General features: G+C 39.2%; 1 protein-coding gene across 2 annotated transcripts in view; it reads right to left on the bottom strand.

The window, feature by feature from the left end:
- Positions 1 to 19305, bottom strand: part of LOC140187112 (phosphatidate phosphatase LPIN2-like) — a 77071-nt gene that overhangs the window by 25972 nt on the left and 31794 nt on the right. For both annotated transcript variants that reach the window (XM_072242072.1, XM_072242080.1), the window contains exons 4-8: positions 18120 to 18403; positions 16822 to 16926; positions 16623 to 16743; positions 8662 to 9139; positions 2971 to 3070 (exon numbers count right to left, since the gene is read on the bottom strand). In XM_072242072.1, coding sequence (XP_072098173.1) covers positions 2971 to 3070; positions 8662 to 9139; positions 16623 to 16743; positions 16822 to 16926; positions 18120 to 18403 — 1088 coding nt within the window. The remainder of the gene's footprint in view (positions 1 to 2970; positions 3071 to 8661; positions 9140 to 16622; positions 16744 to 16821; positions 16927 to 18119; positions 18404 to 19305) is intronic.

Below are 19305 nucleotides of genomic sequence, written 5' to 3'. Positions count from 1 at the left end.
CCTGTCGGATGATAGCATTTGTTACTTTAATGGCGAGAAGACCTATTTTGTTGAACTGAAAGGAAATCAATCCTCCAACTACATTCCATGGTTTTCTCAAACTATATTAAGTTTAAATTTAGAAAAAAATTACAAGTGATATTATTGATCCTTCAGTTAAATTTGAAGAAACTTGGAAACTTTTTATGCAACATTTTCATATGATGTAATCAGACCCTTCCGAATCTTTTTTTTAAAACTTAAATTATATGATTAGAGGAGCGGAGTTAACGACATTACTAAACGTGTCTGATACAAGATATTGGTCTAGCCCTGTTTTGTTCTTTTTTTGAGGGGGGGGGTTCTCTTTTTCTTTTGGGGATTTTTTTTGTTTGTATATTTTTTCTTTTTATTTCTTTTTTTTAAAAACTAATTTCATTATGAGTTTGCAAGTCTTTTATATCTATGTTACTTAAAATCCGTTTTGTACATGCTGATTAAGATTATTCCAATCTCCTTGTACCAACTTTGTTATTGAGTTTACAATTTTGAAAATTAATAAAAAGATTTAAAAAGGAAAGGAAGGCTTTCTAAGGGACTAGATATACAAGTATTTCGATAGACGTGGACTAATTAAAAATGGTCAGCATGGCTTCATGTGTGGTAGGTTGTGTCTAAACAATATTATTGTGTTTTTCAGGAAAGTTGATGAAGGCAAGGCAGTGGATGTTGTCTACATGGACCTTAAGCAAGGACCCGCATGGGAGGTTGGTCAAGAGTGCTCAAGATGAGGTAGTAAATTGGATTAGACATTGGCTTTGTGGGAGAAGCCAGAGAGTGGTAGTAGACGGCTGCCTCTCTAACTGGAGATCTATGACTAGTGGAGTGCTGCAGGGTCCATTGTTGTTTGTAATCAGTATCAACGATCTGGATGATAATATGGTTAACTGGATCAGCAAATTTACAGATGACACCAAGATTGGGATGTAGTGGACAGCGAGGAAAACCATCATGGCTTACAGCTGGATCTGGACCAGTGGAAAAATTTGCTGAAAAGAGGCAGATGTGATGTCAGTGTTCCTCTCCCTCCTGTATGCTGATTCATCACCATCTTTGATCTGGCTAACAAAGTGGTATCATCAGCAAACTTAAATATGGCATTGGAGCTGTGCTTAGCCCCCAATATATATCTGCATATCTTCTAAGACGGGATATATGTAGGCATAGGAAGCTGCTTTCAAGAGGCACATTTCTAGAAAGAGATCTGTCCTATCATGAATGGCTAAAAAAAATTGAATCGCCATCCTTTAGAACTTAGGAAGAGGATCCGATTGACATAAATTTTGAAAGAAGCATGAGAGAGTAGGTGTTTCACAGGTGGGAGAGGATTGAATATGGGATCATAACTGCAAGGGAGTGGTCATTTAAACTGAGAAGCATAGGAATTTCTTCTTGTGGAGGGCAGTGAATCTCTGGAATTCTCTACATGTAGGGTTAGATGTATCAGAAGAGGAGATAGTTACATTTTTGAAAGATTAAGGAATTGGAAATATAGGGAACTAAGACAGAAGAGTTGAAGCACAGAGAAGATTATTTGTGATAATTTGAATAGCAGGGCAGGCTTGAGAGTCAGGATGGCATACTCCTATTTTCTTGTACTCTATGTCCCCTACTTTTATATTATCACCTTAATTTTCTGCCTTAACAAGAAAAAGGCATGCAACTGCAAAAATCTTCGGAAAATATCAAAGTTTCTCTCTCCTCTTCAAAAACTCCTGAGGTGTGTAGTTCATAAATTATTGTCATAATAGATTTGAAGGATGACCAATAGGAGACATCAAATAAAATTTGACAAAGTTCTCATTTTTAACACATATACAGAAAATAGATGGCAACAAAAGGGGAAGTCAGGCTCAACACTTTTTGACAATTGCAGCACAAGGTCAGTCATACTGGCCAATTAGTAAAAGGCATTAATGTTGTTATACCTACAAGATCTGTAATATCTACACAAATGATCCATCACGACAGATAATTTCAGATGATATAATGCAATAAACTGAGCTATGGACAAACTATGAACTCCCCAAGGGACCTTTTCTTGTTCCATTTTGTTTTAAAAGATCAAATAAGAATATGACCTATAACTTTAAGGCTTCAAGAGGTAGAACTATTGAAAAAAAAACTGAAAATAACTATAAATAAAACATGGCAATCAAATTAATCTGAAAAATGTAATTGCAGCCTAGTATTTGAACTTGGGATCAACCCCAAGCTGCTGAGGATAAGCATTTTGTGAGGAATTTCCAGACCTCACTGTTGGCCCCGAGGCAAAAGAATATCTAAATCTTGTAAAATTCTTGCCTTTTCCCTTGGCCAGCTTTGATATTTTTGACTTGTGTACATACCTATAAAGTAAGGAGGCAAGTTACACGTATGCGTATATATGTGGATAAAATGGTTAGTGTGGTAGTGCAGTGGGTAGTGTGGTAGTGTAGTGGGTAGTGCTTGTCGCTCTCACTTTCAGCTTCCACCGCTGGCTAGCGGTCTCGTGAAAAGGAGAGCTGAATGTGTAAGTATCTCCCTGCCAGTACGTAGCCTCTCCAACAGCAAGCCTTACGTAGTGCACCCTTGCTGGCGATATACAGAAACTGAACTCCTTTAGGAATCAGGCTGAACTACAGAGGGCAGAGAGGAAATCCGGCCCCTGCGCAAGCAGCACGCAGGCCCACCAGTGTGTGGACACGCCCTGGTATTCATGAACCAGTTCCCCAGCTATGGGTAAATAGCCCCACTGCCTAGTGGGCAGCTTCAGGAGAGACGAAGGCTACAGGAGTAAACCCAAACAGCAAATCCAGAGCGGAGCCCCTAAGCTTGACGTCATTGAACATCTTCCCATCAGCTCCTGCAGCCAAGCTGGTGTTGAACATAATGCTTCATAATCTTCTTCCTGACTCGTACTTTTTGATCTATACATTTTGATCACAATACCTTTTCGGGAAATAGAGAGCTGCAATATTAGGATCCAGCTTTTGGAGGTCATCCAAGTAGATATCACAAGGACCCAGATGTTGGCTTCTTTTAGATCCACCTATCCAAGAACACAGAAGTATATTGGTATCTACTCCTCTGCCATTTAACATAACATAGAAACATTCTAAAATTAGAATCAAAATATGGTTGTTAAATTCTGGTTGTAATAACAGTCATGTATTTGCTTGGAAAGTAGCCACAAATTAGTTTAGAATGAGATGTACATATGAAACTAGACAACATCCAGCATTAAAATTTTAAATACAATTGATTTTTTATTCTCTTGTATGCTTTCTAGATCAAGTTAAAATTACTTTTAAATCACATTAAACAATTCCCCTTTTTAATGTCGCCTTGGAAAGGATCTACAATGCAAACTACTATTTTAATTGAGCGGTGTCTATATGCTGCTCATATACCCCTATAGATTACTTGAATGGTTTGAATGTGAACTCACTGAATTTAGTCTTTGCCCTTCATTGAGATCTCAGGAGCACCAGATCACAATGTTTTTAACTAGTAGATTTTCTGCTAAAGCCATAACTGCAATCATATTGCCCCAGACTTCAATCTGTGTCCACTATCAATTTCCAGATATAGGAACTACAACTGCAGATAAAATCCAGAAAATATGGAGAAATTATTTTCACAAAATATTGGAAATTGAGTTCCTATTTAAATATTTAATTCAGGAGGGAAAAAAGTGGACGAAATTAATCATGATCTTTTAACCATTCTGTTGTAAGATCAATGGTAGGAAAGCAGAGATGAAAGAATAGCTGTAAGATATTGATCAAAACAATAATACAGCACATTTAATATCCATTCATTTGTTAGCTGGGTGTGTGGCAAGGTGGAAAGTTTACAAGGAAGGTCAATTAGTTGCAAATCATCAACATCATGGCTTGGCTTCGTGAACGAAGATTTAGGAAGGGGGCTGCCCGCCCACGTCTTCTGCGGCTCACCGGTGGCTGACGAGACCAATATGGGACAGGCAGGTCCAGCCACGGTGGCTGCAAGGGAAATTCTGTTCTGGGTTTGGTGCTGCTGTGTCACGGTTCTTCCTCCTTCTCCTTTTGTCCTCAATGCCAGCCCTGTGTACGTTCTCGAAGTAGGAGACAGACTGGTGAATGGTGTGTTGCCAGGCCTCGCAATCGGAGGCTAGATTAGACCACTGGCAATGGTCAATGTGACAGGCACCAAGGGATTTCTTCAGAGAGTCTTTGTATTGCAAATATATACTACAAAATGGCATACTGATCTAAGATACTTTAAAGCAGGAAAAAAAATTTAAAAATTAACTTACTCAGTTGCAGCACACTACATATGGAAAGATGTTATAGAGCAGGGGTTCCCAATTTTTTTTTATCCCATGGACCAAGGGGTCCGTACACCCCAGGTTGGGAACCCTTGTTACAGAGCGTTCAGGCTAGGAATCAGTGGGTTTTGAGTAGGGGTAATGGGAAGAGAAATTCAAAGGGGATAAAGGAATGTGCAGCATATATCTCCAGAAAATTTATGAAGGCACAAAGAGAAGTAACAAAGTGGGGATGCGTGGGAATGGGAATCCCACATTCTGACTGATAGGCCGAAAGAGTAACCACTGCAGGTGGAGTGCAGCAAGTAAGCATTTTAATGCCAGCACAAAGCTGCTACTGAGTAACAACACAAAACAAACTAAATGAAAGTGTTTTTTTAAATTAATGGCACTGCACAGCACAGTCAAACAAAGTGAATTGATGCAAAGTGGACCACACCAACAGGGTGAGAATAAGGAGGTGAGGTTAGAAGGTGTGACTTCAACTGTACAAATTAGACTCTATTGTTACGTTTGTTTATTCATTTCAGAGATACAGGCATCAATGGAAAGGCCAAGACAATCCTGTTCAATATTGCTAACTGTAGCTCATCTGCTGGTTTCCTGTTTCAAGGGGTCAACCAGATGACCATGGATAAGAGAGAGACACAGCAAGAGCAGACTTTCTGCAGTGAATCTGATCAATGTTTACAACAATCTGGTAGTTTCATGTTCACCATTACTGAAAGCCAATATCCCATGTGACTTGTTAGGCTTCAAACCCACATATCTACTTCAATAGTCCAGCCTTCTGAGTACTAATCCAGTGAACTAACCAACATACAGTACTTCCTAGTAACACACGCAAAATGCTGGAGGAACTCAGCAGACCAAGCATCGTCTTATAGAAAAGAGTAAACAGTTGACAGGATGAAGAGTCCTGGCCTGAAAAGTCGATTGTTTACTCTATTCCATAGATGGTGCGTGCGTGCGTGCATGCGCGCGCTTGATTTCCAGCATATGCAGATTTTCTCGTTTGCGATTCAACATACCACTAGATGGTGTAAGATAATGGCTAAACACTGCACAATACCTGGCCATTGTTTTTATTCTGCTTTGCACTGTTGCAAAAATTACTGCTTACGTACATCTATTGTTGTGGACTCTTACTGCAAGTTTGTTATTTTTACACATTATATATAGATATAGCATTCCTCTATGACTCGCCTAGAGTCTGTTAACATCAGTGATATCACCTCATCTAAGATATTGGTTTTTAAACAGCAAAAGGTTAGGGTGGACAAGCAAACAAACATCACAACCATGCTCTAGAACAGTGTGCCAACCATGAGCAGCACCAGAGGAACTAAGATTGCCAGCCACAGTATTACCATTATTTAATCATTATTTAGTCATATGCAATTTGGGTTTATTTAACACATTTTGGAGATCAGGATGGCAATCTAAATATGGAATTAAATTTGAACCATCTACGGTGTTCCAAGTCTAGATTTTATAGTCATAGAAAACTACAGCCCAGAAACAAGCCATTTGGCGCATCTAGTCTGTGCCAAGCCATTTAAGCTATGCAGTCCCATCAATCTTCATATGGACCATAGCCCTCCCGTCAATGTACCTACCCAAACTTCTCTGAAACACCGAAATTGAATTCACATTCACCACTTATGCTGGCAGCTCATTTCATACTCTCAACACCCACTGAGTGAGGAAGGTTCCCCACATGTTCTCTTTAAACATTTCACCTTTCACCCTTAACTCGTGAGCTCTAGTGGAAAAAGCCTGCTTACATTTACTCTATCTATAACCCTCAAAACGTTGTATACCGCAAACAAATCTCCCCTCAATCTTCCACATTCTAGGGAATAAAGTCCTAGCCTATTCAATCTTTCCTTATAACTCAGGTCCTCCAGTCACGGCAACATCCTTGTAAATTTTCTCTGTACTTCTTCAATCTTATTTACATCTTGCCTGTAGATAGTTGACCAAAATTTCACACAATCCTCCAAATTTGGCCTCACCAATGTCTTATACAACGTCAACATAACATCTGAAATCCTGTGCTCAATACATTGATTTCTGAAGGCCAATGTGCCAAAAGCTTTCTTTATGACCCTACCTACCTGAAACATTTGAACAAAATTCAAAAAAGATATTTAATATGGTTGCAGATCATTCTTATTATTACCGCTATCTTTCCTGCACAACCTAAAACGTGATAAAAATGTGATACAGGAGAAGATCTTAAGACTACTGCTCAAGCCTTCTATGCAGGAATCCAGGCAAATGGAATGATCTTAAGTTATTTGCTCATAAATTTTCAGACTGGGGCTAATTCCTACTAGCTTGCTTCCTTATTTCCATGTTTGACAAATACGCACAAGGCTCCAGACTTTGATATTTGGAAGATGTGTACTAGGGACTTGTGCCATGATTGGTTATTGTGCCTCATAGCATTATCAAAGTGAAAGTGCTTGTTTCCATGAAACCATCTTTTTAAGTTTAACTCTACACACCAATTTCTGTATGGGAAAGGTTTGCTAGCAATTAATGATGAAATCCCCATAGACTGAACTATGACAATTAACACATTTTATAATACATTGCCATGGAGCGGCATGGTAGCGTAGTGGTTAGCGTAACACTATTACAGTGCCAGTGGTAAGTTCAGGGTTCGATTCCCACCGCACATTCTCCCAGTCACCACCTCAGTTTCCTCCAGGTGCTCCTGTTTCCTCCCACAATCCAAAAGTGTACAGTTAGGGTTAGTGACTTGTGGGCATGCTATGTTGGCGCCAGAAGCAAAGCAATACTTGCAGGCTGCCGAGCACAGTCCTTACAGATTTGATTTCATGCAAAGGACACATTTCATTGTACGCTTTCATGTATATGTGACAAATAAAGCTAATCTCTCTTTAATCTTTACAATTTTCCCATCGATCACTTGCCCCCATTTCTACTCCCCTTTTCTTAAATGCACTAACTTTTGCAGGATGTACTAACACGAGTGCCAGATTGGTTAATGTGTGCAAGTTTGAAGAGAGCTACTAGCTAGCTGAATGCATATACTATACTTATCAAATTTTATCTTCAGCTACATTCTTTCCAGCAAAGAATACAAGTAAAAGCTGTCTTTCTAAGCCCAAAGGAGATGAAACAAACTCATTTCAGACCAAAGATTAAACGTGGTACCTTTGATCACAAGAACATCAGAAAACATCTTGCCACTTCAATACGCCTTCTACAGTTCTTTTATGCTTGTTCTCCTGCTTGGAACATTTCAATTCATTCGAATAAAACAGTGATCAGTTATATACAAATCATCATGTAGAACGAAGCTGCCAACCACCAGTTACAATGTGGCTGGAGAGTTCTCAGGTACAGACTTACAAGTACAGGAGAAATGCTTCTAAAGACAAAGTTTAAAAAAAAACAGACCATGATGAGAAAAGTGATTATGATTTTTTTTGCCAACAGTGTGGGCTTGCTTAAAGACACTCAGTAAAATGAAGTCTGAGCCTCCGGTGAACTGAGACATGCAATGTCCATAATGTGTTACAAAAATAATTACCTGCAAATCATGATATCAATTAGGGATATCATTTAGAATACTGAGTCTGTGCTCTTGATGTGATCTTTGCAGGACGCTCACTCCGAGAGAGAGCAGTAACAGTACTGAATTTCCTCCATTTGTAGACAATTTCTCTTACAGTGGACTGATGAACACTCAGGTCTTTAGAAATGCTTTTGTAGCCTTTTCCAGCTTCATGCATCTCTACAATTCTTCTTCTAAGGTCCTCTGAAAGTTGTTTTGATCGAGGCATGGTGTACTTAGTATTGACGAGAAGTGGTACAATTGTTTGTGTGTTACTAGCTTAGGCAGATTGTGTTTGTCTATTATTGCAACTTAAGATGAAGATCAGACCACATTTCAGGAGTAATTCATGCAGAAAACCAGGTAATTGCAAAGGGTTCACAAACTTTTTCTTACAAATGTAACTCTGAAGCAAGGGATCTTCTCCTAAGACCCACAGACCCCTCAGTAAACGGTAGGAGTCCATGACGTAGAAGAGGTTGGAAACCCCCTGCTCTACAGTAACACACAAAATGCTGGAGAAACTCAGATAAGGCAGCATCTACGGAAAGAAATAAAGCTGATGTTTTGGGCAAGACCCTTCATTAGGATTGATCTGCCGAGTTCCTCCAGCATTTTGCGTATTACTCTAGATTTCCAGCATCTGCAGAATCTCCTGGGTTTGTATTATAACTCTAAACTTATTACAAAGATAAAATTAAATATGATGAATCACACTGTTTTAGGTTTTTTCAGTTACCTTTCTTTTTATCCATTTCATCTGTTTTTGCAGCACCATCAGAGCACACCATCTGCTGCAAAAGACTGTTACTGCTTTCCAAAGATGGGCTTTCAGCTTCTGGCTGCAGAGTTGATTGAAAGACATCACCCTTCTCTTCAGATGTACAGATTTCAGCTTCTGAAAGTGATCTTTGGTCCGTAGAGTTCATTACAGAAGTCTCTGTCACAGCTTCTGTTTGGTCCAATGGCCATAAGTCATCTCCTAAAAAAGTTGCCCCCGCAGTGGATAGAACTGTTTGTTCCACTGATCTTTCGAGCAAAGGACTTCTTTGGGTCCGAGGCTGTGGCTTGAAAACAGTTATGGTGTTGTTGATATCAGACGAATCAGAAGTTGTTGCTTCCGCTGCACTGTTGTCCATGATGACTCTGAAATGTGTATGCTCAGAAGGTGTAATGGTGGCCACTCTTGGTTGTTCAGTCTTTTCCATTTTACTCACCTGTAAAATAAAGGTAAAATAATGTACTTAAACATATTTTACTAAAATTCGTTAAATATTTAATATTTACAGTCAAAAATAAATTTTTTATAATAAATTGAAGCAACATAAGGCATCAGTAAAAATAAAGCACTGAAAATATTTTCTTAATCTTTTTGTGGAAATATGTTATAAGTGATCGATGGTACTGTTTAAAAGTCTTAAGTACATGTTAAAAATTTGTGTAAAGACGCTTTCAAAACTAATGAAATGAAAAGTTTCTAAATAATTCTCTTAGGTACACTGTCTCGCAGCTTTGTAAGAAAATCAACTGGTAGGCTGTTCCAAGCATCTTGGAAAACTTGCCTCAGTTCTACAGATTTTAACCATCTCATTTGCTTCTGCCTCTCCAGGTAATCCCAGACAGCATCAATTATATTGAGATCAGGGCTCTGTGGAGGCCACATCACCAGTTCTTGTTCCTTTCACTGAAGATGGTTCTTCATGACCTTTGCTATGTGCTTAGCATGATTGTTCTGCTGTAGAATGAGGTTTGGACCAACCTGAAGCCTCCACTGATAGCATTACATGATGGATGAGAATCTGCTTGTACTCTTCAGCACTGAGGATTCCTTTAATTCTAACTAGATCACCAACTCATTTGCAGAAATGCAGTCCCAAACCCGCAGGTAACCTCCACCGTGCTTCACTGTTGACTGCAGACACTCAACCATGTAGCATCTCCAGCTCTTCTACAGACAAAATGCCACCTACTTGAGTTAAAAATTTCAAATTTTGACTCGTCAGTCCAGAGTACTTGCAGCCATTGTTTAGCACCTGTCCTTTATTTTTATGCGCAGGTGAGTCTCTTGGCTTTATTTCCTCTTCAGAGGAATGGCTTTTAAGCAGCAACTCTTCTATGAAGACCATTTCTGACAAGAGACTGTAGAAGGGCATACTTGGGCTCCAGTGGCTTCTGTGAGTTCGGAGCTGATAGCAGTGCTGGACTCCTTCTGACTTAGAAGGGACATCAGTTTGATGTACCTCTCATCTACGGCACTCAGTTTCTGTGGCCAACCAGTGTTGTCCTCAACTTTGCCCATTTCTCTGTGCTTCTTCAGGAGAGCATGGACAGCACATCTGGGAAATTCCTGTCTGCCGCAAAATTTCAGTTTGGGAGCGACCTTGCTGATGCAGGATTACCACCCTGTTGTCCTTTTGCTATGCTCCTCTTGCCATGGTGTAAGAATCGATGATTAACGATTAAGCTGTCAACATCTGCTACAACCTCACCTTTTAGTTTGGTTATCTTTCAGTTAGTTTGATTCTTTCTACATCCATCTCTGTTTTTTTGATTAGGGCACATGGATAACAGAGCAACTATCTACCATCGCCAGGTACTGCTACAATACAGAGATTGCCCAAAAACAAACCTTCATGAAGATCTGCTGGTTAAATTGCGCGACCTCAGCTTGCTGAGGGGATCAGGCCCACAGTCCTTGGAATCGCCTGATGCCGGTGGCCGGCGGTGGGGACGTCGTAAGCGGTGTGCGAGGAAGCGGAAGCGAGGCGAGCAGGAAGGAGTACGTACCAGGCAAAAAGCAAGCCCTAGCCGGCCAGCTCTCCCGTCCATTCTGCTCTCCAATGTCCGCTCCCTGGACAATAAATTGGACTACATCCGACTCCAACAAAATACTCGGCAGGAGCACTGAAAGCGACTGAATCCCGGACGCCGCCATTCAGCTGTTTATTTATGTAGCAGTTTCTCACCCAAGCCACTGGACTCAATGCCCAGAGCCTGGACTGACACCAACCTACTGCCCTCTGCTGCGCCTATTGTCTTGTTTATTATTTATTGTAATGCCTGCACTGTTTTGTATACTTTATGCAGTCCTGGGTAAGTCTGTAGTCTAGTGTAGTTTTTGTGTTGTTTTAGTCATAGTCATACTTTATTGATCCCGAGGGAAATTTGGTTTTGTTACAGTTACAGACATCTCACCCTGCAAAAACTCATTTCAGGGAGGTTGCACCATCAATTTGCTGGAGACTTCCAGGAGAGGTGGGATGTCTGCAATACAGTAGCTCCTTAGCAGCTGGCCAGCTAGTTTAAATAATGTTAGCTATGCTAATGAATGAATGACACCTGTTAAACTCACCTCAACATGTGTTTTACAGTCTTAACCCACCATGGGCAATAGAAAAGTCACTGTTGCAAACAGTGCAGCCAGCAACACTGTCATTATTTTTGACCCCTATTAGGCAGGGGTACACTTTAGTGCAGTCTGCGGTGACGTACGTTTCATATACTTTTTGGAACACTCTGCCATGTCTGTCTGTCTGTCTCTCTCTCTCTCTCTCTGTCGGTCGCTCACGTGCTCTCAAGCGCTCTCACTTGCTTTCTCTCTCGCTCTCACACTCTCACTTGCTTTCGCTCTCGCTCACTCGCTTGCTCTCTCTCTCTCTCTCTCTCCCTCTCTCTCTCTCTCCCTCTCTCTCTCTCTCTCGTGGTCGCTCTCGCGCTCTCCCTTGCTTTCTCTTGCTCACTCTCAAAAAAATTGATTTCCGTGATATTGTATATAATTTGCGGGCATCAGGGAGCCACTATTAATATGCGGGAGACTCCCGGAACTTCCGGGAGAGGTGGGATGTCTGCAGTTGCACCAACCAAGAACAGAGTACAAATATAGCAATATAAAACCATAAATAATTAAATAATATGTAAATTATGTCAGGAGATAAGTCCAGGACCAGCCTATTGGCTCAGGGTGTCTGACCCTCCAAGGGAGGAGTTGTAAAGTTTGATGGCCACAGGCAGGAATGACCTCCTATGACGCTCAGTGTTGCATCTCGGTGGAATGAGTCTCTGGCTGAATGTACTCCTGTGCCCAACCAGTACATTACATAGTTCAGTGTAGTTTTTGTATTGTTTCATGTAGCACCATGGTCCTGAAAAACGTTGACTCGTTTTTACTGTGTACTGTACCAGCAGTTATGGTCGAAATGACAATAAAAAGTGACTTGACTTGTTTCAGTTAATCAGTTTAGCTCATTCAACTCATATCATTGATCATTAGCATCCTGTTTGTTACCTTTGTAAAATCATGCACTGAGTTATATACCTACAAAGTAATCAAGTTTTTTTTAATTTGAAAAGTGGTCTATTACCTAATGTTACTTTCTTTAACAAAATACAAACATTTCTTTGTAACATTTAATTTTTTTTTGGAAAATTAATGTTTTGAAATCTAAAATTTGTTCTTTTCTACTAGCACACTAATGTAGAAGATAAAAAGAAATCTAAAACAAAATTTATTTGAAAAATCTAGGGTGCCTAAGACTTTTGCACAATACTAATATTAAAATGTTTGAAAACTTTTAGTGAGTTTAATTTATCAATAAATAAAAATGCTTAACATAAATAGTATGGTTAAAAAAACTCAGGCCTCAGTTCGTACTAACTCTTTAAATTCACCTTTTTTTCCTCTTTTTCGAGGTACTAGACAAGGTTGTCCTCTTATTATTTGATACTGCATTAGAACCTCTTGCAATTGCTATTCGAGAATCTCCAAATATTATTGGCATAACTCATGGTTTAAAGTCTCATAAAGTATTACTTTACCACCATTCAGGGCCCCAAACAGTCCTTCCAGGTGAGGCAACACTTCACCCGTGAGTCGACGGGGGTGATATACTGCGTCCGGTGCTCCCGATGTGGCCTTTTATATATTGGCGAGACCCGACGCAGACTGGGAGACCACTTTGCTGAACATCTACGCTCTGTCCGCCAGAGAAAGCAGGATCTCCCAGTGGCCACACATTTTAATTCCACATCCCATTCCCATTCTGACATGTCTATCCACGGCCTCCTCTACTGTAAAGATGAAGCCACACTCAGGTTGGAGGAACAACACCTTATATTCCGTCTGGGTAGCCTCCAACCTGATGGCATGAACATCGACTTCTCTAACTTCCGCTAGGCCCCACCTCCCCCTCGTACCCCATCTGTTACTTATTTTTATGCACACATTCTTTCTCTCACTCTCCTTTTTCTCCCTCTGTCCCTCTGAATGTACCTCTTGCCCATCCTCTGGGTCCCTCCCCCCTTGTCTTTCTTCCCGGACCTCCTGTCCCATGATCCTCTCCTATCCCCTTTTGCCTATCACCTGTCCAGCTCTTGGCTCCATCCCTCCCCCTCCTGTCTTCTCCTATCATTTTGGATCTCCCCCTCCCCCTCCAACTTTCAAATCCCTTACTCACTCTTCCTTCAGTTAGTCCTGACGAAGGGTCTCGGCCTGAAACGTCGACTGCACCTCTTCCTAGAGATGCTGCCTGGCCTGCTGCGTTCACCAGCAACTTTGATGTGTGTTGCATCACTTTATGCTGATGACTTACTTTTATATATTTCTAATCCTCAAAAATCTATTCCTGCTGCTTCAGATTTATTAGCACAATTTAGTCTTTTTTCAGGTTATAAGTTAAATCTCAGTAAGAGTGAACTTTTCCCGATTAGTAAGCAAGTTCCCTTATATCAGAGCCTCCCGTTTAAATTGGTTAATAACCATTTTTCATATCTTGGGATTAAAATTACCTGTAAACATAAGGATTTATTAAAGATTAATTTCCTACCCTTAATTGATCACATTACTCAACTTTCATTTAAATGGTCTCCACTTTATTTAACTTTGATTGGTCGTATTAATGCTGTTAAGATGTTTATTCTGCCAAAATTTTTGTATGTATTTCAGGCATTACCGATTTTTGTTCCAAAATCCTTTTTTGACAAAGCTGACTCTAAAATTTCTTCTTTTATTTAGCAAAATAAAAACCCGAGATTGGGTAGAATACATCTACAGAAAGCTAAGAGAGATGGAGGCTTGGCATTACCTAACTTTAGATTTTATTACTGGGCAATTAATATTCGACACATGAAATTTTGGTTACTTGACCTAGATACACTATCCATTCCTAAATGGGTAGTATTGGAATTACAATCTGCTCAAGGTTATGCACTTGGCTCCATTTTAGGTTCTTCTCTTCCTTTCGATTTGAAACGCTACAAACAGGTTGGTAACCCAATAGTTAAATATACCTTACGTATATGGTTTCAATTCCGAAAATTTTTCGATCTTAATCAATTTGGGCTTGTGATTCCTATTTAAGGTAACATATTCTCCCCCCCCCCCCCCTCCCACAGACCGTGCCTTTCAAATTTGGAAGACTAATGGTATATGATGGTTTTTGGATTTATTTTTAGATGGCTCCCGTATGTCTTTTGAACAATTATCTAACAAATATAACTTAACAAGAATACATTTTTTTAGATATCTCCAAGTTAGAAATTTCCTAAGTACTATACTCTCTTCCTTGCCGACGTTACCTCCTACATATATTTTAGATACTATAATTAACCTTAACCCATGTCAGAAAGGTGTAACGGCTATTATTTATAATACTATCATGAAACTTAGGAAAGCTCCATTTGATAAGATTAGGTCAGATTGGGAAAAGGAATTGGGCTTTATTACTTCAGCGGATGACTGGGCGCATATTTTACAACTAGTCAATACTTCCTCTATCTGTTCCAAACATTCCCTAATTCAATTTAAAGTTGTTCATAGAGCACATATGTCTAAAGATAAATTAGCTCGTTTTTATTCTCATATTAATCCTCTTTGTGACAGATTTCATGGGGAGATTGCCTCCTTAACTCATATGTTTTGGTCCTGTCCTACTTTGGAAACTTTTTGGAAAGACATTTTTAATATTATTTCAAAGGTATTGAATATAGATATTTCTCCCCATCCTATTACTGCTATCTTTGGATTACCTAAAATTTCCAGTAATCTTTCCCCTTCAGCCCGTAGAATGATTGCATTTCTTACTTTAATGGCGAAAAGATGTATTTTACAACATTGGAAGAAGATTAATGCCCCAACTACGTTCTTTTGGTTTTCTCACACGATACTACGTTTAAATTTGGAGAAAATTAGAAATAATCTTTATGATACTTCAGTTAAATTTGAACAGACTTGGAGACCTTTTATTCAACATTTTCATTTAATGTAATTATTTTTTCTCTTTGCCCATATTTACATTCCTTTCTTGTTTTTTTATGGAGGTCAGGTTTGAGGACATGATTGGTTTAAGTTGTTTAAGTCTACTTGTTACCTAGTTAGCCCATTGCTTTGCTTTGCTTTTTAGATTGGTTGCACGGTGGGTTTTTTTTCTCTTTACTGATATGCATAGAAAATTAGTATACTATTATATTACCTTGTTATTTTATATCTAATCTGCACTGTTTGTACAAACTTTTTTTTGTGTATTAATATCTCTTGCAAATTTATATTGCAACAGTGTATTAGTGTCTACATGGTTTACTTTTTGTGTACTAATTTAATAAAAAGATTTAAAAAGAAAGAAAGAAAAAACTCAAAAGTACTAGCAGAAATGTATTAAGCATCACAATTTGTTGCGAGCAACAAAATGCCCATGTTCACTGTGGAAGCAAAGAACAACAGATGTTTCAGGTCAAGACTGCGTACCAAGACAAAGTCTCAATCTAACTATCCCTTCACCTCTAGAGATAATGCTTGACCCACTGAGCTCATCCAGCAGCTTGTCTTTGTTCCAGATTCCAATTACTGCATTTTCCCTTGCGTGCCCACATTCACTGCTGACTGACAGGAGAATGTGAATTAATTAGTCAGCCGTGTGGCTTAATGGAGAAGGCATTTGATTCTGGTGATGAGGATCTGAATGATCAGAAGACTGCAGATTTGAGTCCTGCCGTAGTTGAATGTCATTGAAAGGACAAAGTATGCTTAATGGCTGCATAATAGTTGGCATGACACTATAACAGCCTGGGGCATCGGAGTTCAATTCCAGCACCGTCTGTAAGCACATTTGCACATTCCTTCCCGTATGTGCATGGGTTTCCGCCGGGTGTTCTGGTTTGCTCCCACAGTCCAAAGGTGTATCAGTCTGTAGGTTAATTGGTCATTGCAAGTTGTCCTGTGATTAGGTTGAGGTTAAATCAGTGGTGGCACGGCTCAAAGGGCTGTAAGGGCCTGCACCACGCTGAATTGATAACTAAATAATAAATAAAACAGGTCCTAGAATCTAGTTGGGAAAACTCAAAAATGGAACTTGCCAGTGAATTCTGGACTTCTATACCTCTGCAGTAGCTCCAGCAACAAAAGTATCAGCTTAGATTGCTGCTATTTTCCAAACAGGTTCCAGCTGAATAAAACACTTAGAATCAATGGACAGATCATTCTTCATGTCAGTCTTTTCTCTGCATCATACAATATGTGTGAGATTTAGAATCTTACCTCCAAGATCACTACTCTAAATACTTTTAAAAATGCTGAAATTCATCATAGTGGACAGAATTTCAAACCCCAGACTTTTTACCTGCTTAGGTCAGAGAGATAAAGAAATGCTTTATAAACTACTTTGAACTGAAAGCATTTAAATATAACAAAATTATCAATAGGTACTGCACCTGTGGAAAACCTCCCCATGCCCACTGCATCCGAGACTCTGTTCCTAAAAAAGGTCCTTCATGTGGCTTTACAACCAATTCAGAGTCACTTTTTGGTGAAGAAATACGATCATAGGAACAACTGAAATACAAAATGAATTGTTAGGCGAGCTTCACATCACAAAAATAAACATAAATTTTTGTTAATCAGTAATTATACCTCTCAAGAGAAGACAATTCGCCATCGGAATAGGGATAGATTTCCCGTGAATGGAATGTGTTTGAATCTTCATCAGGTAATTCAGAAAAGAACTGGCACATTTCACTGCAGCAGAAAAAAAAATTAGAAAAATTATGGGCAATTAAATTTTATGCACACACTAATCTCAGTTAACATCTCTTCAAAACTAACAGTTAACATTTATTTTGTGCTTTGTCAGGATTTTCCCCACTTACGAAACAACTGTCTACCAACACAACAAAACACTGGGTAGTGTACAACATTACTGCTGTTCTCTGAAAGCAGCAAATTTGGACGTTTCATTACCCACACTATCAATCTCCGAGTGTGGACATATGATCTATAACCCACTCCTCATCCACCTACGTATCTACAACCCACTCACCGTGACCAAAGCTAGGCACTATCACTTGACTCCATTGTGGCCTTGTATTTCAAGGCTTCTTTACCCAGCAGCATTTCAGCCTGTCAACCAGGACACCTACAAGCAAGAAATTCACAGCAAAAAATATTGAAGCTAACCTCCAGACTTCCAACCAAGATCACCCAATCTACCTCAGTGGCTCTTGAGCTCTATTTAACTATCCCCACTACACTTTTTCTGTAACATGCAACACTATATCCTGTATTATGTTTCCTTTTAGTACCTACCTGGAGGTAATTATGCATGACATGATCTGTCTGGATGACTCGCATGACAAAATCTTTTCATTTTATCTTGGTTAATGTGACAACAATAAATCAATACAAACTTTAAAACAGCTATTATAATATAATACAGTAGCACTTTTTTTTAAACTAAGAAATGGAAGTTTGTTGCCTTCTTAATATCAAGGGGAGGGAGCATAAATATGTTAGTGCAGGAAAGAAAAAAGTAGGTAATTTTACCTACTTTTTTTAAACCTTAAAATAGGTTAAAAAAAAAGCCATAATCTTAGTTAATAGTAAAACAGGAATGCAGGAGTGAATGTATACTTCTGCACGTATTCCTTTCATATCCCAAACTAACTCCTGTATAAAGCCTTGTTTACAGCCATTAGACAAATCATTATATAACAAAAACAAGAAGAAAATGTTAACAGATATTAGAGCTGCAAGTTATTAAAGGAGATTGCTTCTTCCACAAGACCTGTGAAGATTAAAAAATAATAAACCAGAAATTTTTAGTCTCATTAAGTGCTATTAGGAGCAGATTGGTCAATATGACAAATAATGAATAATCAGTCACAAACTACAAAGTCAATTCCAATGCTTCCAAAGGTTAATAAATAACCTACCTTGCAGCTGCACATCGTAGCTGTTCTTCTGAACTAACATCCATCTCGGGTACATCTTGCTCATCTGAAGAGGACTCCTGATCATCTTTCTTTGAGTTCTCTAGTTTATGCTTCCTTCTGCGACGCCTTTTCTTTTTGGCTGAAGTATTATTTACTGTGTTATCTATTTCTGGTCCAGTAAATGAACTGGGCAAGTTCTGATTCTCAGATAAATCTGATTCTTTTGTAAAGTAAGCTCCTTCAACAGGAATCGGAGACGTTGTTAAGTGTGTGGGAACAATACCCTGAGAGAAAGAGAGTCAGGAATAAAACTTCATGCTTGAACTTCAATTGCAACAAACTAGCTGCTTTCCATTTATAATGGTAACAGAAAACATCTTAGCTTTATGACCTTTGGACATCTCCATTGCTTTTATAATTGAAGTATTTTTTGAAAGTGAACTCCCTGTTCAGATAGAGAAAATCAATTTGCACAACACAGAATGGACAGTTCAGGTAAAGGCCCTTCTGCCCATGAAGTAGTGCTGAAATAATTAAGCTGATGACGCCTAAAGTAAGGATTAAAGTAATCCTTTCTGTCTGCACATGGTATTGATATGCATGGGGTCATTGATTATGCTGTTGCTTCACTGAAGTAAGAAATATAGACAGAGTCCACAGAGGGGAGGTTGGTTTCTCTGATGTGCTAAACTATGTCTATAACTCTCTGCAGTTTCTTGTGGTTATGTGCAGAGCAGTCGCCATAACTAGCCATTATGCATCCAGGTTGAAAGCTTTTCTATGGTTGGCTTTGATAAACATTGGAAAAGGCCCTTATCCCTCTATTCTCTGTATATTCCTGCATTTGTCTAAGAACGTCTTCAAATTCTCTATCGTATCTGACTCCACCAGCATCCCTGATAATGTATTCCAAGCATTCAACACTCTCCAAATTTCTCCTTTGAACATTCCCCCTCTTATGTTAAATGCACGCACTCTAGTATTTGACATTTCGATCCTGATACCCACTGTCTTCTCTACCTATGCCACTCACAATTTTACAAACTTCTATTAGGTCTCCCCTCAGCCTCCACTACTCCAAACCCTACAACAAGGTTGTGGCAACACACACAAAATGCTGGAGGAACTCAGCAGGCCAGGCAGCATCTATGGAAAAAGAGTACAGTCGACGTTTCGGGCCGAGACC

This window comes from Mobula birostris, chromosome 2, assembly GCF_030028105.1.
Source record: "Mobula birostris isolate sMobBir1 chromosome 2, sMobBir1.hap1, whole genome shotgun sequence".
NCBI lineage: Eukaryota > Metazoa > Chordata > Chondrichthyes > Myliobatiformes > Myliobatidae > Mobula > Mobula birostris.
The sequence above is the reverse complement of the archived record's forward strand: the minus strand, read 5'-3'. Positions and strand labels throughout refer to the sequence as shown.